This window comes from Lepeophtheirus salmonis, chromosome 1, assembly GCF_016086655.4.
Source record: "Lepeophtheirus salmonis chromosome 1, UVic_Lsal_1.4, whole genome shotgun sequence".
In the NCBI taxonomy this organism is placed as follows: Eukaryota; Metazoa; Arthropoda; class Copepoda; order Siphonostomatoida; family Caligidae; genus Lepeophtheirus; species Lepeophtheirus salmonis.
In genome coordinates, this window is record NC_052131.2 from 27,605,327 (window position 1) to 27,629,391 (window position 24,065).

The following is a 24,065-nucleotide window of genomic DNA, read 5'->3' on the forward strand; positions in this document are numbered from 1 at the left end:
GGTGTCTGATTGACAAAAAGTTTCAATTTGTAATCTTATTTTTTATTCTCCATGCATTTGAACTCCTTTTTCTGTTGGATAAACAAATCAGTCAGTAAAATTATAGCTGAAAATTACATAATTCCTTCTTGATTTATTTTATATATATTTGATATTATTATTTGGTTTCCTAATACACTGATTTTAATATCATATCTTATTATCGTCATTTTTTTGGCAGCCCCTCATATTGCAAAAAATAAATAATAAACATTATAAATTCGATCTTTCGTAATAATTTTGATTGTTCCTGATTTAGTAAATAGAAAAACAAATATATATTCTGCTGTTTTTGGTCATAGAAGAGTAATTATATTTAATGATTGAATTACCGTATATGTGCTTAACAATTATAATAATTTACCAAATTGCATGCATTACTTATCTTGCAATAAATATACATAAAATACATAGAGATGCTTATTTTATTGAATAACATGTAAGATTTGACTCATGAAAACAGATAGAAATAAATCAATTTATATAGGACCCAATATACGAGTACATATTGCAATCTATTTGAGACGTTTTTTTATAAATACAAGTATGTATACTCTGAAATTGATAAAAGCCTTTTGGCAGCATTTTACTTACTTAGTTCTAAGGAAAATCTTTATCTATAATAATAGGTAGTAATGATCAGTTATTAAATGCAATAAAACTATAAAGATAATTTGAGTTCTTATCGTTAAGAATTATTACAGATCGTAAAGAATGAAAGAGAGAGAAAAAACGAAATCGGATCCTTTGCCAATCTTTGAGCAGTGTTTTTCTAACTATACATGTATTATACTAAAATTATTGCAATCAATAATAAATAATTCATGTGTATTTCATACGTGTTATTTTGACTTATGTGAAAATACACATGCTTTTGTAGGTATTTGTCTGTAGATTAAAATAACTTGTTATTTTTAAACTTATAAATACCATAATAAGATTAAATTTTTGAGGAGAAAACAACGTTGATATCCTTCTACTATAAAATTAATATTTTAAGTTTAGTAAGAAATCTTTTTTTTTTTTTCACAAAAAAATTCAACGGTTATTGTACATACCACTTTCAGAAATATATTTTTTAAATTTTTTAAGAGATTTATAGTAAAAGGCAAACAATGACCCAATAAAACTTATCTTTTTTTAACTAATTGTCCAATGACAAGAGGCCAATCCTTTAAAGATAAGGAAAACCTTTTAAAAAAAAAATGTAATAACTTTAAATAAAATTTACATTCATGATGAAAGTGACACGTGTTTCGTAATCTAGAATATAATTCATATTCTAAAGAGACTTATGATCCTTTTACAAGATACAGTAAGGTAGACGAGTAATTAATACACAAGAGTTCATTTGAACATACGGAACATTACATTAAATAACAGTAACGCAACCTTGTCTTTTATTTCAATTTACATCTATTTTATATTTTCTTTAATAAATAATTCCATTTTTTGGCATCTCTTTATAAATTGTATCACACAGTCTGGATTTTCTTGTACTATCTTGATTTATAGTGGGAGGAACTGTACCTCAAATATCTAGAGCGAATCAAAGGAAATATACCTCTCCATGCCTCTATCAAAATTTAGGTCCTACCTCCCTCTTAGAAAACAACATCAAAAAAATGAACTAGGCTTTGCCTCTTCATTCAACATAGTAGAAGCTTGATGTCAATGAGGGTGTAGTATATAACAACTCGAACCCTGAGTCCAATATCGTACAAGGAACCTGTAAATAGTTATGATTATATTCTAAGTTAGAAAACTTCGTTAAATCGTATCCCATCAAGGACGTTAAGGTGTCTCATTCTTTGATGCGGATGATTGTGATTGACTATTCCATGTCCTTTCGCTATTCCCATAAACAAATTCTGAAAATGTCTCCAAGATGAGTGGCACATTGCTTTAGAATTGGGACAATCGTATTTTTGAAGGCATATTGCAAACTCTCTATCGCATTCGCATAAATGATGAGAACAAGAACTCCGACTGTCTCGACTATTCTTTGTTACTGTGGGAAATATAAAGTATACATTTTTACAAATAGGAAATTAACGTATTGTTGGGCTTGAAAAAATAAACTGTTTCTATGGATCTAAAATTTTAATAAACTTTTTTCTTTTTTTTATACGTTAATATAATCAGACTATTTGAAATCATTTGAAAGTTATTTATTGAAATAACCTTATATATGAATTAAATTATTTGGTTTTGAGCTACGTTGTTCTTTTACACTATGAAGTTTACTGGTAAATACTTATAGATCCATTGATTTCAAAAAGTAAAATTTACAATGAGGCATATCTAATAGCATGCAACATACAAATTAGTTGTATTATTAAATCTAAAATAACTAATAATTCGGAACATAATCATTTTTTATCTCGCAACCTAAAGACAGACCTCCGCTGTTATGCCCAACAGTTGTTATTCTTTTTCAATTCTCCGTTAGAAAACTGGGATATGATACATTTCAAAATTTATAAAATGCAACTTATTCTTTTTGATCAACATTTTATCGCCAATACTTTGCAATATAAGAATAACAAATTTTAATTGTTTAAATGTTTATCATTTAATTAAATACTTTATTTTGGAGGTTTCTTTTTTTACCCAGTTCATTATCAGAGTTATAAAAAGGATACTCACTAACGGTTGGTTAAGCTAAGCCAAAGAACTTAGACATAAAAATAATATTACCAGGGATGTCCGCAGGATTATATATATAATTTTTTTTTTTTGCCTTCGATATTTTTGGAAAAATTTAACAGATTAAATTGCTCCACTTAAGAAGTCAACTTTTTTAAAAGAAATAGTATCCATAAAAAAGTAATCATCCTTATTTCCCCATTAGAAAATTTTCCCTCCTTAGATATCAATAATTTTTTTTTAAATTTTCAATTGGATCTTGAGCATAAAGATTTTGGTTATTTTTATACCGGTCCATATCAAGAAGATAGATCACATAACTACAAAATTACACTTAAACAACCTTTTATAAAATAAAAATTATGTAAATGGATTTAAATCGATAACTTTAATGAAACAACACTAAAATTTCCTCTTTTTCGACATTTTACAGATTTTCAAATCAAAACGCGTCCATGAAGGATACCTTTTTTGGACGTTCGATAGTTATTTTCTTGTTTAGAGGAATAAAACGAAAAAAAAAAAAAAAAAATCAAGCGATACCAAATTCCCAATTTTTGTCATTTCGGTACAGCGATTCGTCATTCGGTACAGAGTACATATATAATCCAGCGGCGTCCCTGTTAACTGAGTAGTTATTTTTGTAATTTTAGCACATCCTCTCACACACATATACCGGGTATTATTTTTTATTTAATCCCGCGGTATACGTATTGTTGGGCTTAAAATAGGCTGTAATGTCCCTAACGGCAGAGTTCCGGCACGTTCATGTATGAAACTAAATCATTTTGGGGCATGCATAGCTATTCTTTGGTACGTAGTCTTTGAGAAACACAAGCTTAAAATATAATGAAACTTTTATTGAAATGAAGAACATATTTTTATATTACCGCAATATGGAGATCCTCCATTACACCTCCACTTATATCCCACAAAATAGGGAAGATGATATTTCAAATTCATACAAGAAGTCTTAGTATAACACCAATCATGCATCTTACAACATCTATAAATCATAAAATCTCTTATAAATATCAAATTGAATACATAAAAGTTAGTTCTTTACTTTCAAAATAGTTTTTGCTTTAAATAATTATTCACTAACCAACAAAATCACAGTCTTTTGTGTGTTTCAAGATCAAAATAGGCTGTACTTAATATCATTCGATACCTTGATTCTAAATATGGTTCTAATTTTTCTCTATTCGCCTAAAATTCTTCTTGTCTTTCCTGAAGCCACTAATATTGGAATTTTCTTAAAAGATTTAGTCGAAAAAGGAGTTTTGTCTTTAAATAATTGTGTTGACCTTATCACAAATGGACAATGACATCGAACTATTTTGTAAAAATATATATATAATTTTTTTTACTATTCAGATGTTTAGCCATCTGATGACTTTTTTTTTTTTTTTTAGCTATGAGCCTTTGAAGAAAAAGCATCAATTTTCTTATTTAAACAAAGAATACTCGAGCTCTAAAATTGATAAAGGCATATCAAAAAGGTTAAAAATCTTTTTATATTGGAACATATTTATATAAGTTAACTACATGTATATTTAACACCAAGCGCATGGAAAAATTTGAATCCTAAGAATAGCAAAAATTATCCGAAGCTATACGGTTTTTTCGATATGTCTTTTACTATTAGAGAAACCCTAAGAACGAATCAAGGGATCTAATTCTACTAAGTACAGTCTATTTCAATATTGAGAAATTTTTAATGTTGAATAGTCTACTTGGAACAATTACCTATCAATTCCATCCACAATACCCCCAGAGCCCAAGAAACCACAGTAGCAACCATAGCCTTGATAAATCAAAGGATTACAACCTGTGGCACATTTTACCATTTCTGATAAATCCAATGCTCCTCTTTTTCCACGAAGTTCTAATTCAGTTAAGGATCCATCAATTGAATTGTTTCTTTTTAGCTCTTCGAAAATTGAATCTTCTTCAGAAAAGTATTTAGGCCTTTGAAGCAAATGAGCTGGAGTTTTCCATATCTTTTGAACGAGAAAAGGATCGCTAGAACACCAGATCGTGCCTAAGGTAAAATATGTATTGTATATGAAAATAATTAAAAACAACAAATACACATGAAGGAATACAAATAAGAAACGAAAGGAGGAAAGAAATAATGCATTAAAAGAAGAAGAAAGTGCATTAATAATTTATGCATTTTTGTTTTTGGTAAAAAATATGAAGAATATAAAGGAAGGAAACTTTTCTCAAAAAAAGAAAAAATAAATAAATTAGTTATTTATAACAAAAACAATTCGTTGAAAGATTCCACTCACTAAGAATGAGGAATTTTTTCTCGTTATAATATGCATATATCTATGTATATAAATGTGAATCTTATTGATACCTAGAACAAATCAGTTCGAGATGAAAAGACGTATTTTTTTATAGAGTAATGAGGTCAGGTACACTTAAACACTCTTAAGCTCTTTTCATTACATTCGTATTACATAAAACTGATTATCGTGAAAATCTCCATTTTGAATATACTTTTCTTCGAGATATTGAATAAAAACTGAATTTGAGACGGACGGGGGAGGGGGGGATGAATAGTATTTTTCACTGATTTTCCTTGAACTTAAATCGTTGGAATAATTATTTGAATTATCCTCAGTTGATATAATTTATCAAAGTTTAAAACTTATTCATTGAGAATACAATTTGAGATATTTTAATTTTCGGAACAAAGGAGACAGTTATGTAACGTGTTAGAGTTTTCATCGTGTTGTTTATTCTATATAGATGCATCACTATATTCAGAACGTAGCAACAGCTATTCTAAGAATGCAAGTGCACTGCGAACGTACTAAATAGAGCACGTACAAACAATACAAAAAAATATTCTCTATTAGGTGGTGACAGTCTCTAGGTTGTTTTTAACTAGTTGTTTAAAAAAATGGAGCAGGCTGAGAATAATTTTCACAGCGTCCTTTGCCTATATTTTTATTAAATAATAAGCTTATTTGGGGAAGTTGAATTATTTTTTACACAAGATGGTGCCTCTCTCTGTTGCTTTATTTACAAACTAATATAAATATACAGCGCTCATGCCCCGTTGAAGTAAAATTTAAATAGTGAAGTACAGTTTAAATAATATTACATATCAATCAGAATATATTTTGAATGTCACCAACTCCATGGCTCCGAATCCAACACACATTATTATTTTTTAATAAGTTTTATAGCTTATTTAAGTACTATTGAGTCATTTGAGTCTAAAGACTTTAAATATAGATTTTATTTATAGCTATAGATAGTTATTAGTTATATGTAGTAAATAATTGTGGCAGAAATAATTAAAATATTTTGAAAATATTATATTTTACAAGATGAGCAACAAATGAAATAGATCAAAATCTATCTACTGCTAATACATACATTCAAAAGTTTCTGAACATAATATATGGACTCGAATAGAAAATCAACAAGACAAACAACCTTTCACTGCAAATATATACTTTTTTCCGATTGACTATTCATAAGACTCATGGATATTTATAATAATTTAGAAAAAAAAACTTTGCGAACACTCAATGTTAAATTATAAATATGTTTTATTTACATAAATTATAATAATACTTTTAGCCGTAGTCAGAATTGGTATAAATTTTCCGACTTCTGACTTCGACTCCAACTCTGCACCGCTGGTCATAAACATATTGAAAGTAATAATGTAATAGATTAAAGATTCTAGTTATTTATTCCCAAAGAAATTCAAATTCTTAATTCAGATTTTTTAAATTTCTATTTCAAATTCAATTTTTTAACTCTTTAAACCCCCTCTAGTTATGGAATAATTGCAACATTTCACAATTCGTATTCAAATAAAGTCTTCATGCATAATTATTTAATCAAAAATAAATGTATGTTGTGTCTATTTCAAACCATCTTCTAGTAATTGAACTAGAAACAAAAAATATACCAACTGCCCTCTGTTTCCCGAATCAATCAAAGTTTTGAGATACATATCCACATATTCTTTTTAATTTTCCTTTAACTGTCCAGATAGAGTTACATTGACAAAGTATCAGTAAAAAATATAGTATTACAATTACTCCATCTGATGTAGGAATCTTCTTTGAAGACCATATACATGGTATATATTTTCTTTTCTAGGAACAACCGGACCACGAACATACGCACATTGAGTTCAAGAGAATAATTTTTCCTGATTGTGTTGACCATTAAGCTACGTCGTTACATATTATTATTATTTCAAATTGTTAATACACTAAAAAAACAAATTCTTATGTTACATGTGCATTACAATAACAAACCATTGGAGAGGAATAACCAGCAGATTCCTGTTACTTAATCAAGACAAAACTTTTATGCTCACAATTACATAGCTACAAAACTATTATCCTAACTACTGTATTTATAATGTGTAAGTGAGTGTCATAGGGAATTGAGTTGATTATTTTAATGCAATGGGATACTTTAGATTCTTTTTTTTAATAAGCTAAAAATAGTTTTTTAATTAATTGAAATGTTAGAAATCACTACTTATGTACGTAAAATGTGCATATATATACATGTATGATAACCATAAAATATCCTAATGCTTATTATGCAGTATACTACATGTTATTGAAGCTAATATAACTTTTTTTTATTAAGGTAGAGGAATTAGCAAATTACATATATATATAACTATAACTATATAAACCTAATTTAGCTGTATTTCTGTCCACAAATTATTGATTAGGATGTAAAGGAGAGAGGGAGATAATTAATATTTGAGTAAACTGATATTTTTCAATTTTCAAGCAAGATTCTAAGAGCTGTGTTCAAGCACTTTCGTCGAATAACCACCAATTAGTAATGTTTTAGCTACGAGTCTGACTACAGCAGTGACTGTGCCCTGGACCAATAACAGGATGAGCTGGGATTAGGACAAATATCATTGTTTTCAACATTTTCTTTCCTTTCATTTCAATTTTTTTTTTTATAAATATAAATTTAGAACTTAAATGACCTAAAGAAGTTTCACACTTATTTTTTAAAAATAATTCGAGGCCCTTTTTTCAAATTAAATTTTTTGTAGAATATATAATTTTTATTCATTAAGAAAATATATATATTATAATTAAATTATCATTTAAAAAAAAAGAGGTCGATTCGTTCTATTTTATGCCCTTTTTTAGGCAGTTTCTCATCGATTTGTGTATATTATTCAATAATAAATATATATATATCCTGCACAGAACTCTCTAAAACTAATTCTGACCTGTGACACATTTTCTGAACTTACATTACCCCGGAGCATTTTTTTTCTTCGTAAATTATTTTTCTTTTGAATTTCAAGCATGAATTTAAATTCAGTTTTTTTATTTATGAAAATATAATTAATTATTTGTGAACAATTTTAAAGTTAAATGGGATTAATATTTTAAGTATTCCGTGAAATATTAGTCTTAGAAGTCAAATATTTCCACAGAGGTAATTGGAAACAAAATACTTGATGCTACTTGAGATATGTACCTGGCCAACCGTTATTATTTATTCATCTATATTGTACAAATTTTGAGAGGTGAAGAGTCATTTTTTACAATTTTTCTATAAGCAATGTTGTAGAACACATCATTATCTGTTGATTTCTTAGAAAAACATGGTCCTGGTCGTCACCATGAGGAAACAGTATGAGAAGAGGATTGAAATACGATTAAAATTTAATCCATCCATGTAGACATTGTAAATCGTCTTCCTCGAGGCTCCAATCTTCTCCCTCATGGCCTTTTGGGACAATCCCGGGCAGACAAGCACAGCTACCTTAATCCTCTTCTTGTATTTTTTTACAGATAGTGGCGAATAGAGAAATGTTTTTTCATAGCAATCGACAGCTAATCATGCGTTCTACAACATTTTTAATAGGAAAATTGTAAAAAAATGACTCTTAACCTCTCAAAATTTATAGAGATTAGTAAATAATAACAGTGGGCTAGTACAAAAAAATACTGAGGAATATTTTCATTTTTAATTTGTTGTGAGTAGAAAAAATCTCCTAATACTTAAATAGGAAAAGACTATAAAGGAATCAATCAAATAGTAACTGTTTTTGGCTGAATTAAATGTTTTCAATTATACCCATAAACATTATGTATTATTGTCCATTATTTGTATTTGATAATCACCACTGTATCAAATTCACCCACCGATGGGGGAAGGTGAGACAAAACATTGTCAATCCCACTTCTCAATATCCAATCTATAAGCTAAGTAATATGCCAAAAAGTCCTATATTGAATTTTGAAATTAAATTGCATTATTATAAGAATATAGGTTATACTAGAATACTAGTATTAAATAAAAAATAAATATTGTTAAATGGGTGACTAATTTATTTTATATTCGCATAATGAGATACGTATGTACTTAATATAATTAAACTCTTTATAGAGTTGACAAAGGATTTTAAGTACATATGTGTATACTAAGGAGAAGCAATCAAATTTAAAATGTTATAATGAGAAAAATAACTAAGAAAAATAATTTTGATAAAGATGTAAATTCTTAATTTAAAAGGTTATTACTCTTTAGACCAATGGCTTGAATAAATAAAAGGACGTGAGTGTCATTTTCTTAACTTGAAGGTGAGGAGGGGGAGCTATGGGTTATAGTTACCGAGTGTCCAATAAAATATGAACACTTTGAATTTTAAACTTCAACAAAATATAATTTATCAATTAACAATAATATTTCAACATAATTAATACTAAAAATAGATGTGTGCCTGAGCTCTCTTAATCATTAATATAGCCGGCAATCATGGCTTCTAGGTGGCAGTGGAAAGCCTGGAACCGGCTGAGACTATTTTCCTCTGTAAGACGTCCCAGTTCTGGCTGACAGTGGCTTTGAGGGTCTCAGTGTTCGGATGACACTGCAGGGCTTACCTTCTACATGCAAACAAAAGGTTTGGCATCAAGGCAGTGGGGGCCAAAAGTGTCAAAAAATAACTTAAAAGACTCATCCAAAAGAGTCTTGCAATGGAAGATATTGGTTTCTTTCATTGGTAGTGTCAAAAGTGATCTCTTCATCCTCACAAAGTTATTTCCGACCACTTTTTGATAACTCTCTGGACAGTCTGATGTGAAACCACAAGATTTCTTCAATGGCCCCTCATTTTCTTTAACTTTTCCAGATCCGTTTGGTCTTTTTGAAAGCGCCCTTCTTCTTCTCCAACTAGACGGTGGTCCTGGAGAAACCAAACTGTTTGGAATGATTGATTGGAAATTCGTCGATCATGTTAAATTGTGAATTTATTTACTTGTAGGTAAGCTAGAGAGATCAGATTTGATTTGGTTTGTAATGAATTGTTTGTGCTTTTTTACATCGAAATATGAATTAATTTAAATCCCTCAACCATTATTGATTATTGAATTAGTAATTTTTCAGATTTATATGGACCACCCGCTATATAACCAAAAGCGGCCAGCATTGCTGAATAAGAGACAACCAGACATCGTCCGGACAATGCCAGGCTTCACACATCTTTGATGACGCCCCAGAAGCTCCGGGAGTTCAGATGAGAAGTTCTTATGCACCTACCCTACAGTCCTGACCTATCAACAAGTGACCATCATCTGTTCCTGTCAATAGCCAACGCACTTGTGGGTAGAAATTTGGCCTCAATAGAGGTACGTGAAAATTGATAAATTGATTGTTCCTAGTTTTTGCAAGTAGGAACAAGGGGGTTTCCGAGAAAGGCATTATGAAGTTGGATTCTCGTTGGCAGCAAGTTATTGAACAGAACGGGGTATACTTCGATCAATTTGGATAATTATAACACTTTCATATAAAGCATTGAAATAAAGCAAGAAATACAAAATTCCTTTTCCGCCATACCTATTACTTCAAAGCTGAATGACATTTCCCTGTTATATTCAATACAGAGTCACCTCAGTGACTATAATTATGAATGGTAAGTGTTATTTAGTCACTACTTCCGTGACCTTATTCATGTGCACAATAATCATTTTTATTTTCATTAACATTATCCATTCATATATTTGTCCATTATTGGATCATAAGGATTCGTGACACAACTATGTAGTAGTCAATAGATCATGTAACATGCAACGTGTGTATTAAACTAGCATTGACCATCACCTTTTTTTACTTTCAATTAAAAGTTTGTTGAAAATAATACGGTGTTTTATAACATTTTAATGTTATACATCCCTTTGGAAAGTTACTTTTTATAATACCTAACTCTGTACTAAAAAAAGGTTTTTTTCCTAATTTTCTTTTTTTGTGTGTATTTTTTTTTAGCCCCTATTTATATGAAACACAAGGTGTTGTAAGTTATTTAACTTTTTTAATGTACTAATTAAAGTTAGTTGATATTCTACGTACAAGGATCATTTTTTATGTATGTATGTATATAATGTGTACCTATTTATATTAGGGTGTCTCAAGGCATATAAAGTATTTTCTTGTCTTCAAAATCTGACATACATAATCCCAGTTTGTTTCTTTTTTATACCAAACATGAAATAGGATTTTTCTCTCTCGAAAACAAGTATAACCCGTATTATTTCTTTCCGGTATATTTTCTTCTCAAATGCAAATGAGTGAATTAGTCATTTTGGAACGCTGTAACACACAACTAGCTTCACCAAACACAAAACTGTTAATGTATTTTTTTAGTTTACATTTAACCTTTAAGCATGCTTTCAGTTTTTGGATGAAAAACAAATTCGTGTTATAATTTTACACTCCTTCTTTATGGAGAAAAATAACGTTTAAGCTAAGCAATGGCTTGAAAAATGTAATGGTGACTCCACTCCATAGAGTAAATAAATAAATAAAAAATTAAATATGAATAATTTTAACAAATAAAAATACCTGGGGCTTTTCAGTTAAGTATTAGTTATATTTTAATCATTGAAAAAGAGGGAAGAGAAATTGATTTCTGCTTGAAAAAATAATATTTTAATTTTTTTGGAACAATTTAATCTACAGTTTTATTATATTTATTTATTTTGTCTTCACAGGGTTAGAAATCAGACACTGATGTTTATAATACATACATGCCGGAAATGTATGTTTGGGAGATTTATATTAATTTTTCTCTTTCATGCACGTATTATTCTATACTTTGTAGCTGACGTGTACTATTCTTTAAATCTGATGTGTAATATATGATATATTGATAATATCTGTATGTAGAAAATGTTTCATATACACTTACTACCTAGCTATTAAATACGTATAAAAAATATGTTTTAAGAACACATCATGGAAAAAAGTCAGACCTTTTTATTTTATTAATTATAGAAACTCATCTATTTACCTTCAAAATAGTTTAAACCATTAATAACTTCATAGTTATTAATAAACACTATTGCTACTCTTAATTTAGAATGCAAAAAACCTCTTGTTGTACAACAGTCTGAACGCAATAAGTCTTATAATCAAATTTTTCTACGAATTTTATTCAAATCTATAAAAATTGGGCTGTACTTTGAATATTGCTACGACACCATGATTTGTGTACCGATTCCCGTTTTCAAAATATTTAGATAATAAAAAAATATATAAACCATTCACGCTTGTCGTGATTATATGAACACTACAATTCTCTATACTATTAAATAAATTCTTTTAATTTGAAAATATGAAGTACTTATATATTTTATATTCTTCAAAAATAATCTTTAATTTATTTGAACAATTTACAGGGTGGTCTTCATAAATTTGAAATTTTTTTAAAGGCTTATAACGAACGAACTAGATGTGGTAGAACCATATTTATTTATTTATTGAAAGGTACATTGAATGACAGTACAACCAGTACAGGTTTTCCTTCTGAACTTTTAATTTATATTTCCTGGATCGATGGAGTAGCCCCATGAAGAAATTACACCTTCCAACAAGACAGTCCAGCGCCCCACAAAGTTAAAAAAGTGCAAGATGGCTTGGCTGCAAAATGTCTCACTTTTTTAGGGCCGTAAACAACCTGAACCCATGCAATTTATATCAATGTACCAAGTATAATTCGTGTGTGGAAGACTTGAATAAGTCCTTTACACGTAGAATGGTAAAGGTGGATCCGTGCAAGGTCGTCCGGATCTGTCATAGCTTATTGTGTCATGTGGCCGACGTTATCAACAGAGGCGGATCTTATTATAAATAATTGAATGTAATTAAATATAGGTTTCAAATAATAAAAAAACATGGTTCTGCCTCATCTAGTTTCGTTAGATATAAGCCTTTTCCAATGTTCCCAATTTATCTGGACCCCCCTGTATAATAATTTCTGTCGGTGTTAATATTGATTTTCACTACTCAATCTTTTTTTTATTATTAAATAGCAAATATCTATTCAAAACGTTATGTTGATTTTTTTGGAGTATTGAAAAAATAACTGAAATGATTTAAAAATACTTTTCTATTGAGGTACTTTAAATGTAAAAAAAAATCCCATGGTTGAAGATTTTATAATGAGAAATTAATGTCAAAATAAAATATGGTTAGATCTACCTAAGTGATTATACGAATACAACCTTTTTTCGGCCAAAGGATGTCCATTTTTGTGTAACAATAATACTCTCTTCTTTACAACTACATAGTATTAGCTAATTTTAACAGATTTATTCAAAAATCTCTAAAAAAGTATTTTTCGGCATTAATTAGTTAAGCTTACATATTTGTACACATACATAAGCGTTCTTAATATTTTTCTTTATAGTGAATGTGTTCTGAAATAATATAATAACTTTTTTATGGCAATTTGAGAAATTTCTCTAGCAATGTTTTATTAAAATGAAGATTGGTGTTGCAAGAATTGGTTCAACCAATTGAGTATAGTGCTATTTTAATGCTTTTGTACCATTCCAACTTAAATTTAAATTATGGACTTATGACATCACTACATTTAAGTGTCTTGAATTTAAGTTTGGCTTATATTAAAGTCTACTTGGTGCAAACGGACCTTTATCACTATCACACAGATAAAATATTAGTTAATACTAGTATTAGTGCATAAGTTGGATTTTATTTTTCCAATATTAAATTTTTTTATCAAATATTTAATTCTTTTTTGAAAAATTTCAAATACTTAATTTTTTAAAAAGAAATTTCAAATATTAAATTTGTACAAAACTCAACAAATATTCACATAAAATTAAATTTTTTGAAAAAAAATCTCAGAAATCCATAACCATTCTCGCAAAATTAATTTTTTTGGAAAAAAATTTCCAAATTTCATAGCTGTTTATAAAAAAATGAATTTTTTGGAAAAGTTTTTAAAAAGCTACAGCTATTTACAAAAACTAAATTTATTAGAAGAATATTTCCCCAAATGTAAACAAAAAATATTTTTCTTTTTGCTTTACTTATAAAAATAATTTAAATAATAAAATTTTAAAAATTCAATTACTAATAAAAAATTTATAAAAAAATTCAAAAATTCAATTTTTGTAGAAAAATTTCAAAATACATAGTTATTCAAAGAAAACATTGAAACATTTAATTAAATATCAAATATTAAAATTTTTGCAAATAAATTTCAAATATTCAATTTTCTAGTAATAACCAAAAATTTCTTAAGCTTTTTTTTGGTGGATTTGGTATTTTTTTCATTACTAAGAACAGTAATAAATAATTAAATATTGGTAATATTTAAGAACCGAAATCGCAAATTTAACATTATTTTCCCAATGCTAATTCCGATTCCAGAAAAAAAAAACAATTTTATAATTCCGATTAATCGTCCCATCACTAATTTATACAAAATATATAAATAGCTCGATTTAAAAAAAAATGTACTACTCTAGAATAAGTGAATATTTATTAAAATTGTTCATTAGTCTTTGTAACAGAGTTGTTTTTTTTCGGTCAGGATGAAAACATTTTACACGGTTATAAGGGTAATTTTTTTTTTTATTAAGATTCATTATCTTAAAAATAAAGTCATTCGTGCAAATATTCATGCGGCATAGCAAAAAATATTATATTTGAAATAAATATACAAGAAATTTAATATTTGAAAGTTTTGTGAAAAAAATTTAATATTTGAAAGTTTTATCGAAAAAAATTAATATTTGAAAATTTTGTCGAAAAATTTAATATTTGAAATTTATTTCGTCGAAAAAATTTTATATTTGAAATTTCATTGTTTTACAAAAAAAACTAATTTTCCAATATTTTTTTCATATGATTAAATATTTCAATTAATTTTTTTTTCCCAATTTTTTTGTGAACAATTGTATATTATCGAATTTTTTGTGAATAACTACTTAGATTTAAAAAAAATATTTTTTCAAATATTTCGTGAAATGCATTTTGAAACTTTCTTCAAAAATTATAATCTTTGGATTTTTTTTTTCAGTTTGGAAGTAGTTTAATATATTATTTAGGTACTATTATTATATTATATTAGAGATTACTACGCAATTTATGATTTTTCTTTATGTGTATGTATATTCTTGGAATGTATGTGAAGTAAAATTGTTTTTATTCTCAGAATTTCTATACTTGTAGCTCTAAAATTATGTATGTAGTTCTCAGATTTTATCTAAAGTTTACACAAAATATTTCAATCTCAACAAAGAAGTAGCAATTAAAATTTAAATGCTCTAAGATATCTGTTTACATACGTAAATATCACAAGAGTAAGATGCATCATATCAACAGAATATTGACAAATGTACTACATGATTTTTAAGACATTTAATTAGGGTATTACATCTGCCTATATAGGTTTATACATACATAAAGTTTTTTTAATGAATGTTGAATTAATGTCATTAATAATGACGTAAATCCAAGTATTTTACAAGTAATAAAAATGAGTAAAAAAGACTTATTACTGAAGCAGTCATAATATGGAACATATTTGATGTATGTTCATCATGGCATATCTCCATATCTTATGAGGCGCTACAAACTAAATGTCAGTCTTAAATGGATTTAAACATCATGTTTTAAATAGATTTCAGAGTGGTTAACGGTTCATTTTTTTACGAACACGATTCTTGAAGCCCAATTAGAGCTACAAGTTTGGGATTTACTGTCGAATCTGAAGTCTTGGTTAAACTAATTTAGGTATATCTACTCAGCTTAGCAATTTTAATTGTTTTTCTCAACCATTCCAAAGGAAAAAATTACAAAAAAAAAAGAAGATATTAAATGGCGATTATAGCATTCTTTCCATTTGTTTTACATAGTTATTTTTCATTTACTAAAGGATTAGTAGGGATATTTATAGTTGGCGGGGTTTATTTCGACTTGAATTCATTAACATTCAAAACACCAATAAGGAGCAAGAATGGAAAAATTGTCAGCGGATAAGTAAATACAAAGTAGTTGATTATGCTTGTGCGAAAACATTGTGAATTTATTTGAACTCAAATCCTATTTGTGTTTTTGAGCATCCAGCTCTGATTTCTCCATTTTATGAGTATTGAAATTTAAAAAAATATATATAGAGAGAGAGCTTAAACAATAATAATGATGATAACTTGAAAGAAAGGAGAAGTTTTTGAGTCATCAAGTCTGGAATCTTAATCCATTGACTTCGATCCCAAGTTAGGACCAACACCAGTAGCCCATGACGAAGGAGACGAAAAAAATATATAGGGGGGGCTTGAGAGGATTTTCAAATAAAGTTTTTACATAGTTGCAGTAATCTGAGTTGAGCCTGAAGTTGTTAATCGTTGATTCCAAAGTTATTAACAACTTTTTGAACTAATTTTTGAGGTTTCAAAGAACGTATTTTTCCTTTTTAATTATTTATCTATCCCGACGATTAATATAAAAAAATGAGATTGAAGGGATTGGGAGATGATTTATTCTGTATATAACATGTATTTTTGATAATAGTTTAATTTAGCAATAATATAACTTTTACAGTCTAACAAATTTAATATTTTTTCTTAAAAAAATAATTATTTTTGATCATCAATTTACCACTATAAAATGTACTGGTAGAAAAGTATTCAATTTTTTTACGAATGCTTATAGTAAAGGCAAATAAAGTTCAATATGTATAAAATGTCTTTTTTAATGTTGGGATATCTACATACCCAAGGAACAAATATTAATACAGCAATAGAAGTTAATAAATACTCGCATTCAGATTAGAAGATTAGTTAAGGTGGGTTCACTGACGTCCTAAGACACTCATTTCGGACACATAATTTCTCCCTTTTTATTATTATTATTATTGCTAGTGATGAAAATCTTGTGTACAATACGCATGTTAAAAAAACGAAAATCAACATGGTAATCCTGACAATTTGAAAAATGTTTTGGAGGAGAGAAAGAATAATGCTCATGACATTGCATTAGATCAGCTGTGACAAGGGATGAAGGAGAAAAGGGAATAAACAAAGACATTTGCTACGATGTTGATCTTCAATTCTACTCTGAGTCCAACAATCCTAACTCCCCAACAAATCCTCAGGGTTACACTCCGTCTCTTATGAGCACACACGATTATACAATCATGTTTTGTAAATAATTTAATCTATTTGGAAAAAAAGGTTCACTACTCAGGAATTACGTAATAATGACAACTGCTGAGGATAAGAAAATTCATTCTTCAGATTACCAATTCCAAAAAAATAGTCAGCTAAGAGATTTACCGAATTTACATCATTGATTATTACATTTCACTTCATTATTATTATTTTTTTTTTTTGGAAAATTAAAAAGTTACTACAGAACAAATAGTAACAATAGTAACAAAAAGGAAGAATAAATGCGTGCTAAATTGGGCTTTAGCACTTCAGTGAGCCCACTTTAATTCAATGGCGAGTTCCCAGGTCTGATACATTCAAGGGATTGTTTAAGCCCTAGATGAAATAAAATGAGCATACATACATTAAAATACGTACATACACATGTATAGAATAAGGTGATTCTCTAACAAACATTTATACATATATATGTATACATAAATACAAACCCATCTAAATGCCACTGTATGACATTAAATTTGATTAATTTTAATTTATGACTATCCCATTGAAACATATACAATAATATATATTTCTTTTTTAAATTAATTAATTCTTATGAAAAATAACAGAAAAAATATCTATGTTGAATATTATTAAATAAATATTTTAAAACAACTGGAGCGACGGAGATCTGTGAATGATGTATTTCTACATAGTTAGGATCAAAAGCCTCTAATGTATTTATTAGTCCATGTAAAGCCACAGTAAAAGATAGGAAAAAAAAACAACAAAGAGAATAATTCATCAGATCCATTAAAATCCTAAAATTAACCTTGAGTGTCTTACCTACATATGTAAATGATTCCTCTTCCACACACATATATATATAGAAATATATGGACATATAAAAAAACGTGAACAAAAAGTCAATTTACATATTATAAAAATATAACACTTATGTACAAAAAAATAAAAAACTTGGACGAATGATATGCTTGTATATAACAACATACAAATCTTTGTTTTGTATGGACAAGTGTATTTACCCAATAACATATATAATAATGTTCACGGATGGTACCAGAGTTCTATTAGGTAAGTCAAAAGATACTACAAAATAGTTTGTAAATAAATAGTTTCTATACTGGACATTATTTCATGATAAAATCATATGACATGGGTTAGTGCCGTTTTAAATACATATTTTATATATTAAGCTATTCACATCACTTTAAAGCAAATTGCAAATCTATGAATCTTTGTTAATATACGAGTATTTACATATGTAGATGCAATTTTTCTCTAATGGGAAATGAAATATAATGATAGATTCTTACTATTCATGGCTTAAACGAATATAAATAAATACAAATTTTATAACCAACTTATGTGGGAATTATTGAATAAATGCTTGCAAATGTATCTTTTCACTTATATAAATATATTGGTAGGCTCTCATTTTTTGTAATTAATTTGCCTTGAGCTTTTTAATCTTACTACGTTGCATCATTGGTGGTATGACTTAATTTCGTGCTTTCAATTTTTAAAATAATTAATTGACTTTAGATTGAATATTAAACGACACTTGTTCCTTGTTTTGAGACCTTTATGAGTGAGATATTTGATATATATTTGAAACTTAGTGGTTCTAAATAAATTATTTTGAAACATTTTGATTGATGATTAAGTATAAATGCGTGAGAAATGTGTGGCATAGAGCGTGATATTAGGTGGAAATACGCGACTCGTACGTTAATTACGTGATACTTGAGATATCGATTTAAAATAGATACTTATTGATAGCGAGTGGATCTCAGGTACAAATTATATTTGATTCATAACAAATATGAGGAAATAACAATTGTGTGATATAAGATCCTACTTCACTCTACAGGATTCATCACAATAATGCATATTCCCAAAACATGAATAGCTCCTACGTATCTTTGTTGTCAGTAGTTCGTTTTTTAAAACCAAAATATTTTTCATTCAGCTAAGAATTGAAAGAAAGGGCATAATCGTCTATCTACCAGTTAATTGGACAAACAGTTGTAATTTGACACCACTGATTATTGCCATTGGCAAATCAACTCCAAATAGTGCTCAATGGAATACCCATACATCAAGTTTCAAGGATCCTACCAAAACAAATTACTTTTCAACGAAATTTATAGAAAAATCCTATATTTATACCTTTTAAATATTTATGTTTAAGATACATAAAATTACAATATACTAGAGAACATTTCATAAAACATTATTTACCATCACAAATTTAAGCTTTAAGGCTTTAGTAATAATAAATGATTGATTTTAATATAAATCGTTTAAAATACACCATAAATCATTTAGAAAATAGTATGAAAATTATTTTAGTGTGGCTGAACAGATTTTGAGTGTTTCAATTCATCAATGGAGAAAAGTGGTAAAGCAAAACTATACTAACATAATTATGAAAACCAAATATTTTGAAATTTGATTTTTTCTGGTCAGTTCCAGTCTGATAGAATAAATATATATATAAGGTACTCCATTGAAATCTAAAAACTCACAAACGCAATAATTAATGAAGGTTTGTGTGATTGAAAGGAATTCATATTTCGTTATATTAAAGCATAAACAATTTGTTACAAAACAAAACCAACCTGAGCTCTCTTGCCTACGTGCAAGTCGAGTAAATTATACTTAAATGTGATCTACGAATTTCAATTCACGCACTCAATTGTGCGTTGGGCGTCTCTTGGACCACCGTCAATGCGTCAGCAAGTCCAAAACGTTGAATAGGAAGAAGGGGTTATGTAAAAAAGCCAAACTGGATCCGGAGGAATGAAAGAAAATATCCCAGGTCAATCCCCTCAAGTCTATGAGGGCCCATGCAAGAGATCTCAGGGTATTATACTAAAATGTCCAAAAAACTATCAAAAAAGTTGGTGGAAAGTCCCTTGTGAGGATGGTAAGTCCATTTTTGACACCAACAATGAAAGAAGCCTATCTCCTCCGTTGTAAGACTCTTTGGAACTATTTTTGACACTTTTGGCCCCCTACAGCGCCGATCCCAACTTTTCACTACACATTTCGTGTACATGTCGAGGAAAAGGCCTGCAGTGGCTGTCATCCAAACACCAAGGCCCTCAAAGCCACTATCAGCCAGTACTGAGACACCATGACAGATGACTGCATCTGCCGCCCTCTGGAAGTCACCATTGGCGCTAAAAGCGGCTACATTAATGATTAAGAGAGCTAAGACACACATCTATTTATAGTATTAATTTGGTTGAAATTCTATTATTAATAATAAATTATATCTTGTGAAAGTTTAAAATTCAATGTGCTCAGATTATAATGGACCACTCGCTAGATCTGTCAGACAAAAAATATAGGTCAACACCGATTTTATAGATGGATTGGTGATTATATCATTTACAAGTATGTTTTCAAACTTTGAACATTGGTACAATGATGGCATATGAAGTTTGAATGGTTTTATATTTGTTTAACTTGCGCAACTTAAATTTAGGGTAGATATTTAAGGGAGACATAAAAAACCCAATTTAAACCAATTAAATTTCGATTCATATCTTGAGACCGCGGACTGGACCGAAATATCGGTCTTGATTGTTATAGAAAAATTACTGAATACCGTACTAAAAAAAAGGTCTCAGATCCAGTCTCAAAACAAATAATTACACATTTCCTCGAGTTTTAGTTTTTAATTTTGTTAGAAAAAAATCAAACTGAACCAGACCTATTTAATGCCAAATTAACCCAATATACTTGCTACCCAGAGCCAACTCTGAAACCTAATAATAACTATTAGAATCTTGGCTCGACACATTGAATACATCACCTTAATTGTGTAAATTTTACGAGTAGATATATATATATAGGCTCAATCTGATCTGACAATAATATGTCCAATCTGGATTTAGTTTGAAGGTTTCCTTTAAACAATTCCAAATTTTTGAAAAATAAAAACGAATCCACTCAAAAATTGGATCGGACCAGCATTTGGTAGCTATTACTATATTATCTAGTCTAAATCTAATTCGTTTTCGATAGTTCTTGCATTGTATGCATTTAAAAAGAAAATACTCAGGATTGACTATTTGAGACATGTTTATAGTAGGTGATATGTACTTACATCTATGATGACACCTGTGTATCGATGTCAAAACCTTTGGTCTCCCTCTTTGTACATAATTAAATGATAGTATGAATTATAATATCCTACTAAGAACAAATGTGTCTCAAAAGTGTGTCAATTAAATCATAATATTTTATATTATACTTTTGAGGTATTTAACAGTTCCTTAGAAAATAATAGATATATTTAAAGTACGGTATTAACTATATATATTGTAGATGTTTGTATTAATAAAAAGATATATACATTTGTTAAACGCTAAACGCACAAATGTCTTAATATTTGGATTTTTTTAAATAATTATATTATCTTATATATTTATGCGTCAAAAATAAGAAGGGATGTATTGAAAAATTACATCCGTAATGTGTATAATTACTTTGAGATATGTACAATGTAGATGCAAGGTTATAATTAAAGTATTGCCTACATTACGAACAAAGAACAAGGCATTACTTACTCAATACTTGTAACCTCAAAATGCTATAAATATACATAATAGGTTGAGGAAAAAGTAATTTCGTATTTTTCGCTTTATTTCAATGCTTTATCAGAAGTGTTACAATCATCCGATCTAAGCCAAGTATGCCCCGTTCTGTTTCATAACTTGTTGCCAAAGAGAGTCTAATTTCTTAATGCCCTTCACGGTAGAGTGGATGCATAAGAACTTCCCATCCAAACTTACAGAGATTCTGGCGAATCATCAAAGATGTACGCGGCCTGGCGTTGTTTTTATAATGTCTCGTTGTCTCCTATTCACCAATACTGGCCACTTCCATTCGATTGTCAGCTTGAAACAGTCGAGTTTTTTTTACAGTAAAGGGGAGAATTGAGCGAATAAAAAAATATTGTTCGAACTTCTGTAGTGTAACACGAACTGAAAGAGTATGAACCCCGTAGACATCGTAAATTTTCTTGGTCGCTTTCGATGCGTTTTTCTATTTTAGCTAGTAAAAATATAAAATATATACTGTACAAAAAGTGTTTGTAGTACACATTCACACCTTTACAACGCCTTATCGTCCGATCCCATGGGACCAATATTGAAAAATATACCTAGTTAAAAAAAATATGACGGGGAAATACGAAATTACTTATTCTCCAGCCTAATATTTTAATCAAGTTTTGAATCCTCCAAAAAATAATTATAAGCTCAAAGACAGAGTCATTTACATTTTTTTATGGACTATATATTCTTATAACAAAAATAAAGGTAAATGCTACTAATAAATAGGGATAACTATAGGTTGGAAGACAAGCCATAGAACATCATATCCTCATTATTCTATAGGACTATATACAGGTCATCCCATTTTTATGATAACGAAAACATATTCTTTTAAAAATAATAATAAAAAGTAGAAAAAAAAACCCAACACATTTTTCAGAGTCATGCCTTATTTGATAAGTATATCAGAGGTTGAAATGTTCGATATCCTTACATTTTACACATGTTTTAATCGGTTAAAAAGGTTGGTGGAGTTGGTTTCAGCCTATTAACATTGAGTTATAAGTCTTTCCTTAGGCCAATAATAAAGTAACCTAAAATTATAGGGATTTTGGGTGTGTTTAGATATATGTATATGGTGTGTACAAGTTGTAACTTGTACAAGGAAAATTGCTAACTTTGAATGAGGATAATTATGTAATAATAGAATATTACCACATAAAAAGTCCATATTAGTGATGGGACGATTAATCAAAATCGGGAATCGAAGAATCGGGGTTTTTCTCGAATATGGACAGGTATCGGGAATTTAATGTTTAATTTGCGATTCAAATTCTTATTTATTACTTTTCGAAGTTATGAAAAAAAAAAAAAAAAAAAAATAGCGTCAGGGAAGCAAGGCTGATTTCTAGTGATTTTACTTAATTCTTTTTTATTTGACATATTTATAAGAGTAATATTTACATATTATTATTGTTTTTTACACTTTTATGTTCGCTTTAAAATCATTTAATATTCTTGCCAAATATTTTTCTACTTTTAAATACAATAATATTTAATATTTTAATTTAATTAACTATATTATTTAAAAAGTTGATCGTTATATAGGCTTTAACTGTGGCTACCGGTTGATAAAATAAATTAGTAAATAGTTTGTAATTAATAATTAAAGAAAATCTTTTGAATAAAAATCCACAGCTGCTCATAAAAAATTTCAAAAATCCTTAGCTATTCACCAAAAAATTAATTTTTTGGTGAAAAATTTCAACTGTTCACAAAAATAATTTTTTTTTTTGGTGTTCATAATTTAGAAAAGTAATTTTTAGTTAGTTATAAATAAAAAGTTTCATCACCAATTAAACTTTATTTTCCGTACTCCGATTCTGGTTAATCGTCCCATCATTATTAAAAATAGTAATCTTAACAATTTGTTCATACAAGTTACAACTTGTACCAAATAAATATTTTGATTAACAAACATTTTCCATTTTTCTTTCATTTTTTTTTAAATTTGCATGTGCAGACAAATATACCGCTTTCATTACTTATTACAAAAATTATAAACAGGTCATTAATCATATTACATTGTTTGTTACTTAATATGCAGACACATAATTTTTTATTCGGGGGGAACGTCAATATTGCGTCCACATGAGTATGCTTTAATGAAGAAGAATAAAAGTCGGTTTATAGGTAATCATTTGAGAAGGCAAGATAACTACTGCTCATTAAGTCCACATAAGATAATTGCTTTAATTACTACATACCCCTCTGGATATTAAGGCTTTCATAATAAAGTTATTACAAATAACATGTTCTCTTTTTGTTTAGAATCTTTAATTTTGATATCCAACAC

The 24,065-nt window shown here is 28.4% G+C and overlaps 1 protein-coding gene across 3 annotated transcripts in view; it reads right to left on the minus strand.

Moving 5' to 3' along the window:
* Positions 1-1,385: 1,385 nt before the first annotated feature.
* Positions 1,386-24,065, minus strand: part of LOC121121967 (uncharacterized) — a 177,296-nt gene continuing 154,616 nt past the window's right edge. For all 3 annotated transcript variants that reach the window (XM_071890426.1, XM_071890415.1, XM_071890424.1), the window contains 3 exons: positions 4,438-4,732; positions 3,579-3,694; positions 1,386-2,050 (listed from right to left, as the gene is read on the minus strand). In XM_071890426.1, coding sequence (XP_071746527.1) covers positions 1,797-2,050; positions 3,579-3,694; positions 4,438-4,732 — 665 coding nt within the window. In that variant the 3' untranslated portion in view covers positions 1,386-1,796. The remainder of the gene's footprint in view (positions 2,051-3,578; positions 3,695-4,437; positions 4,733-24,065) is intronic.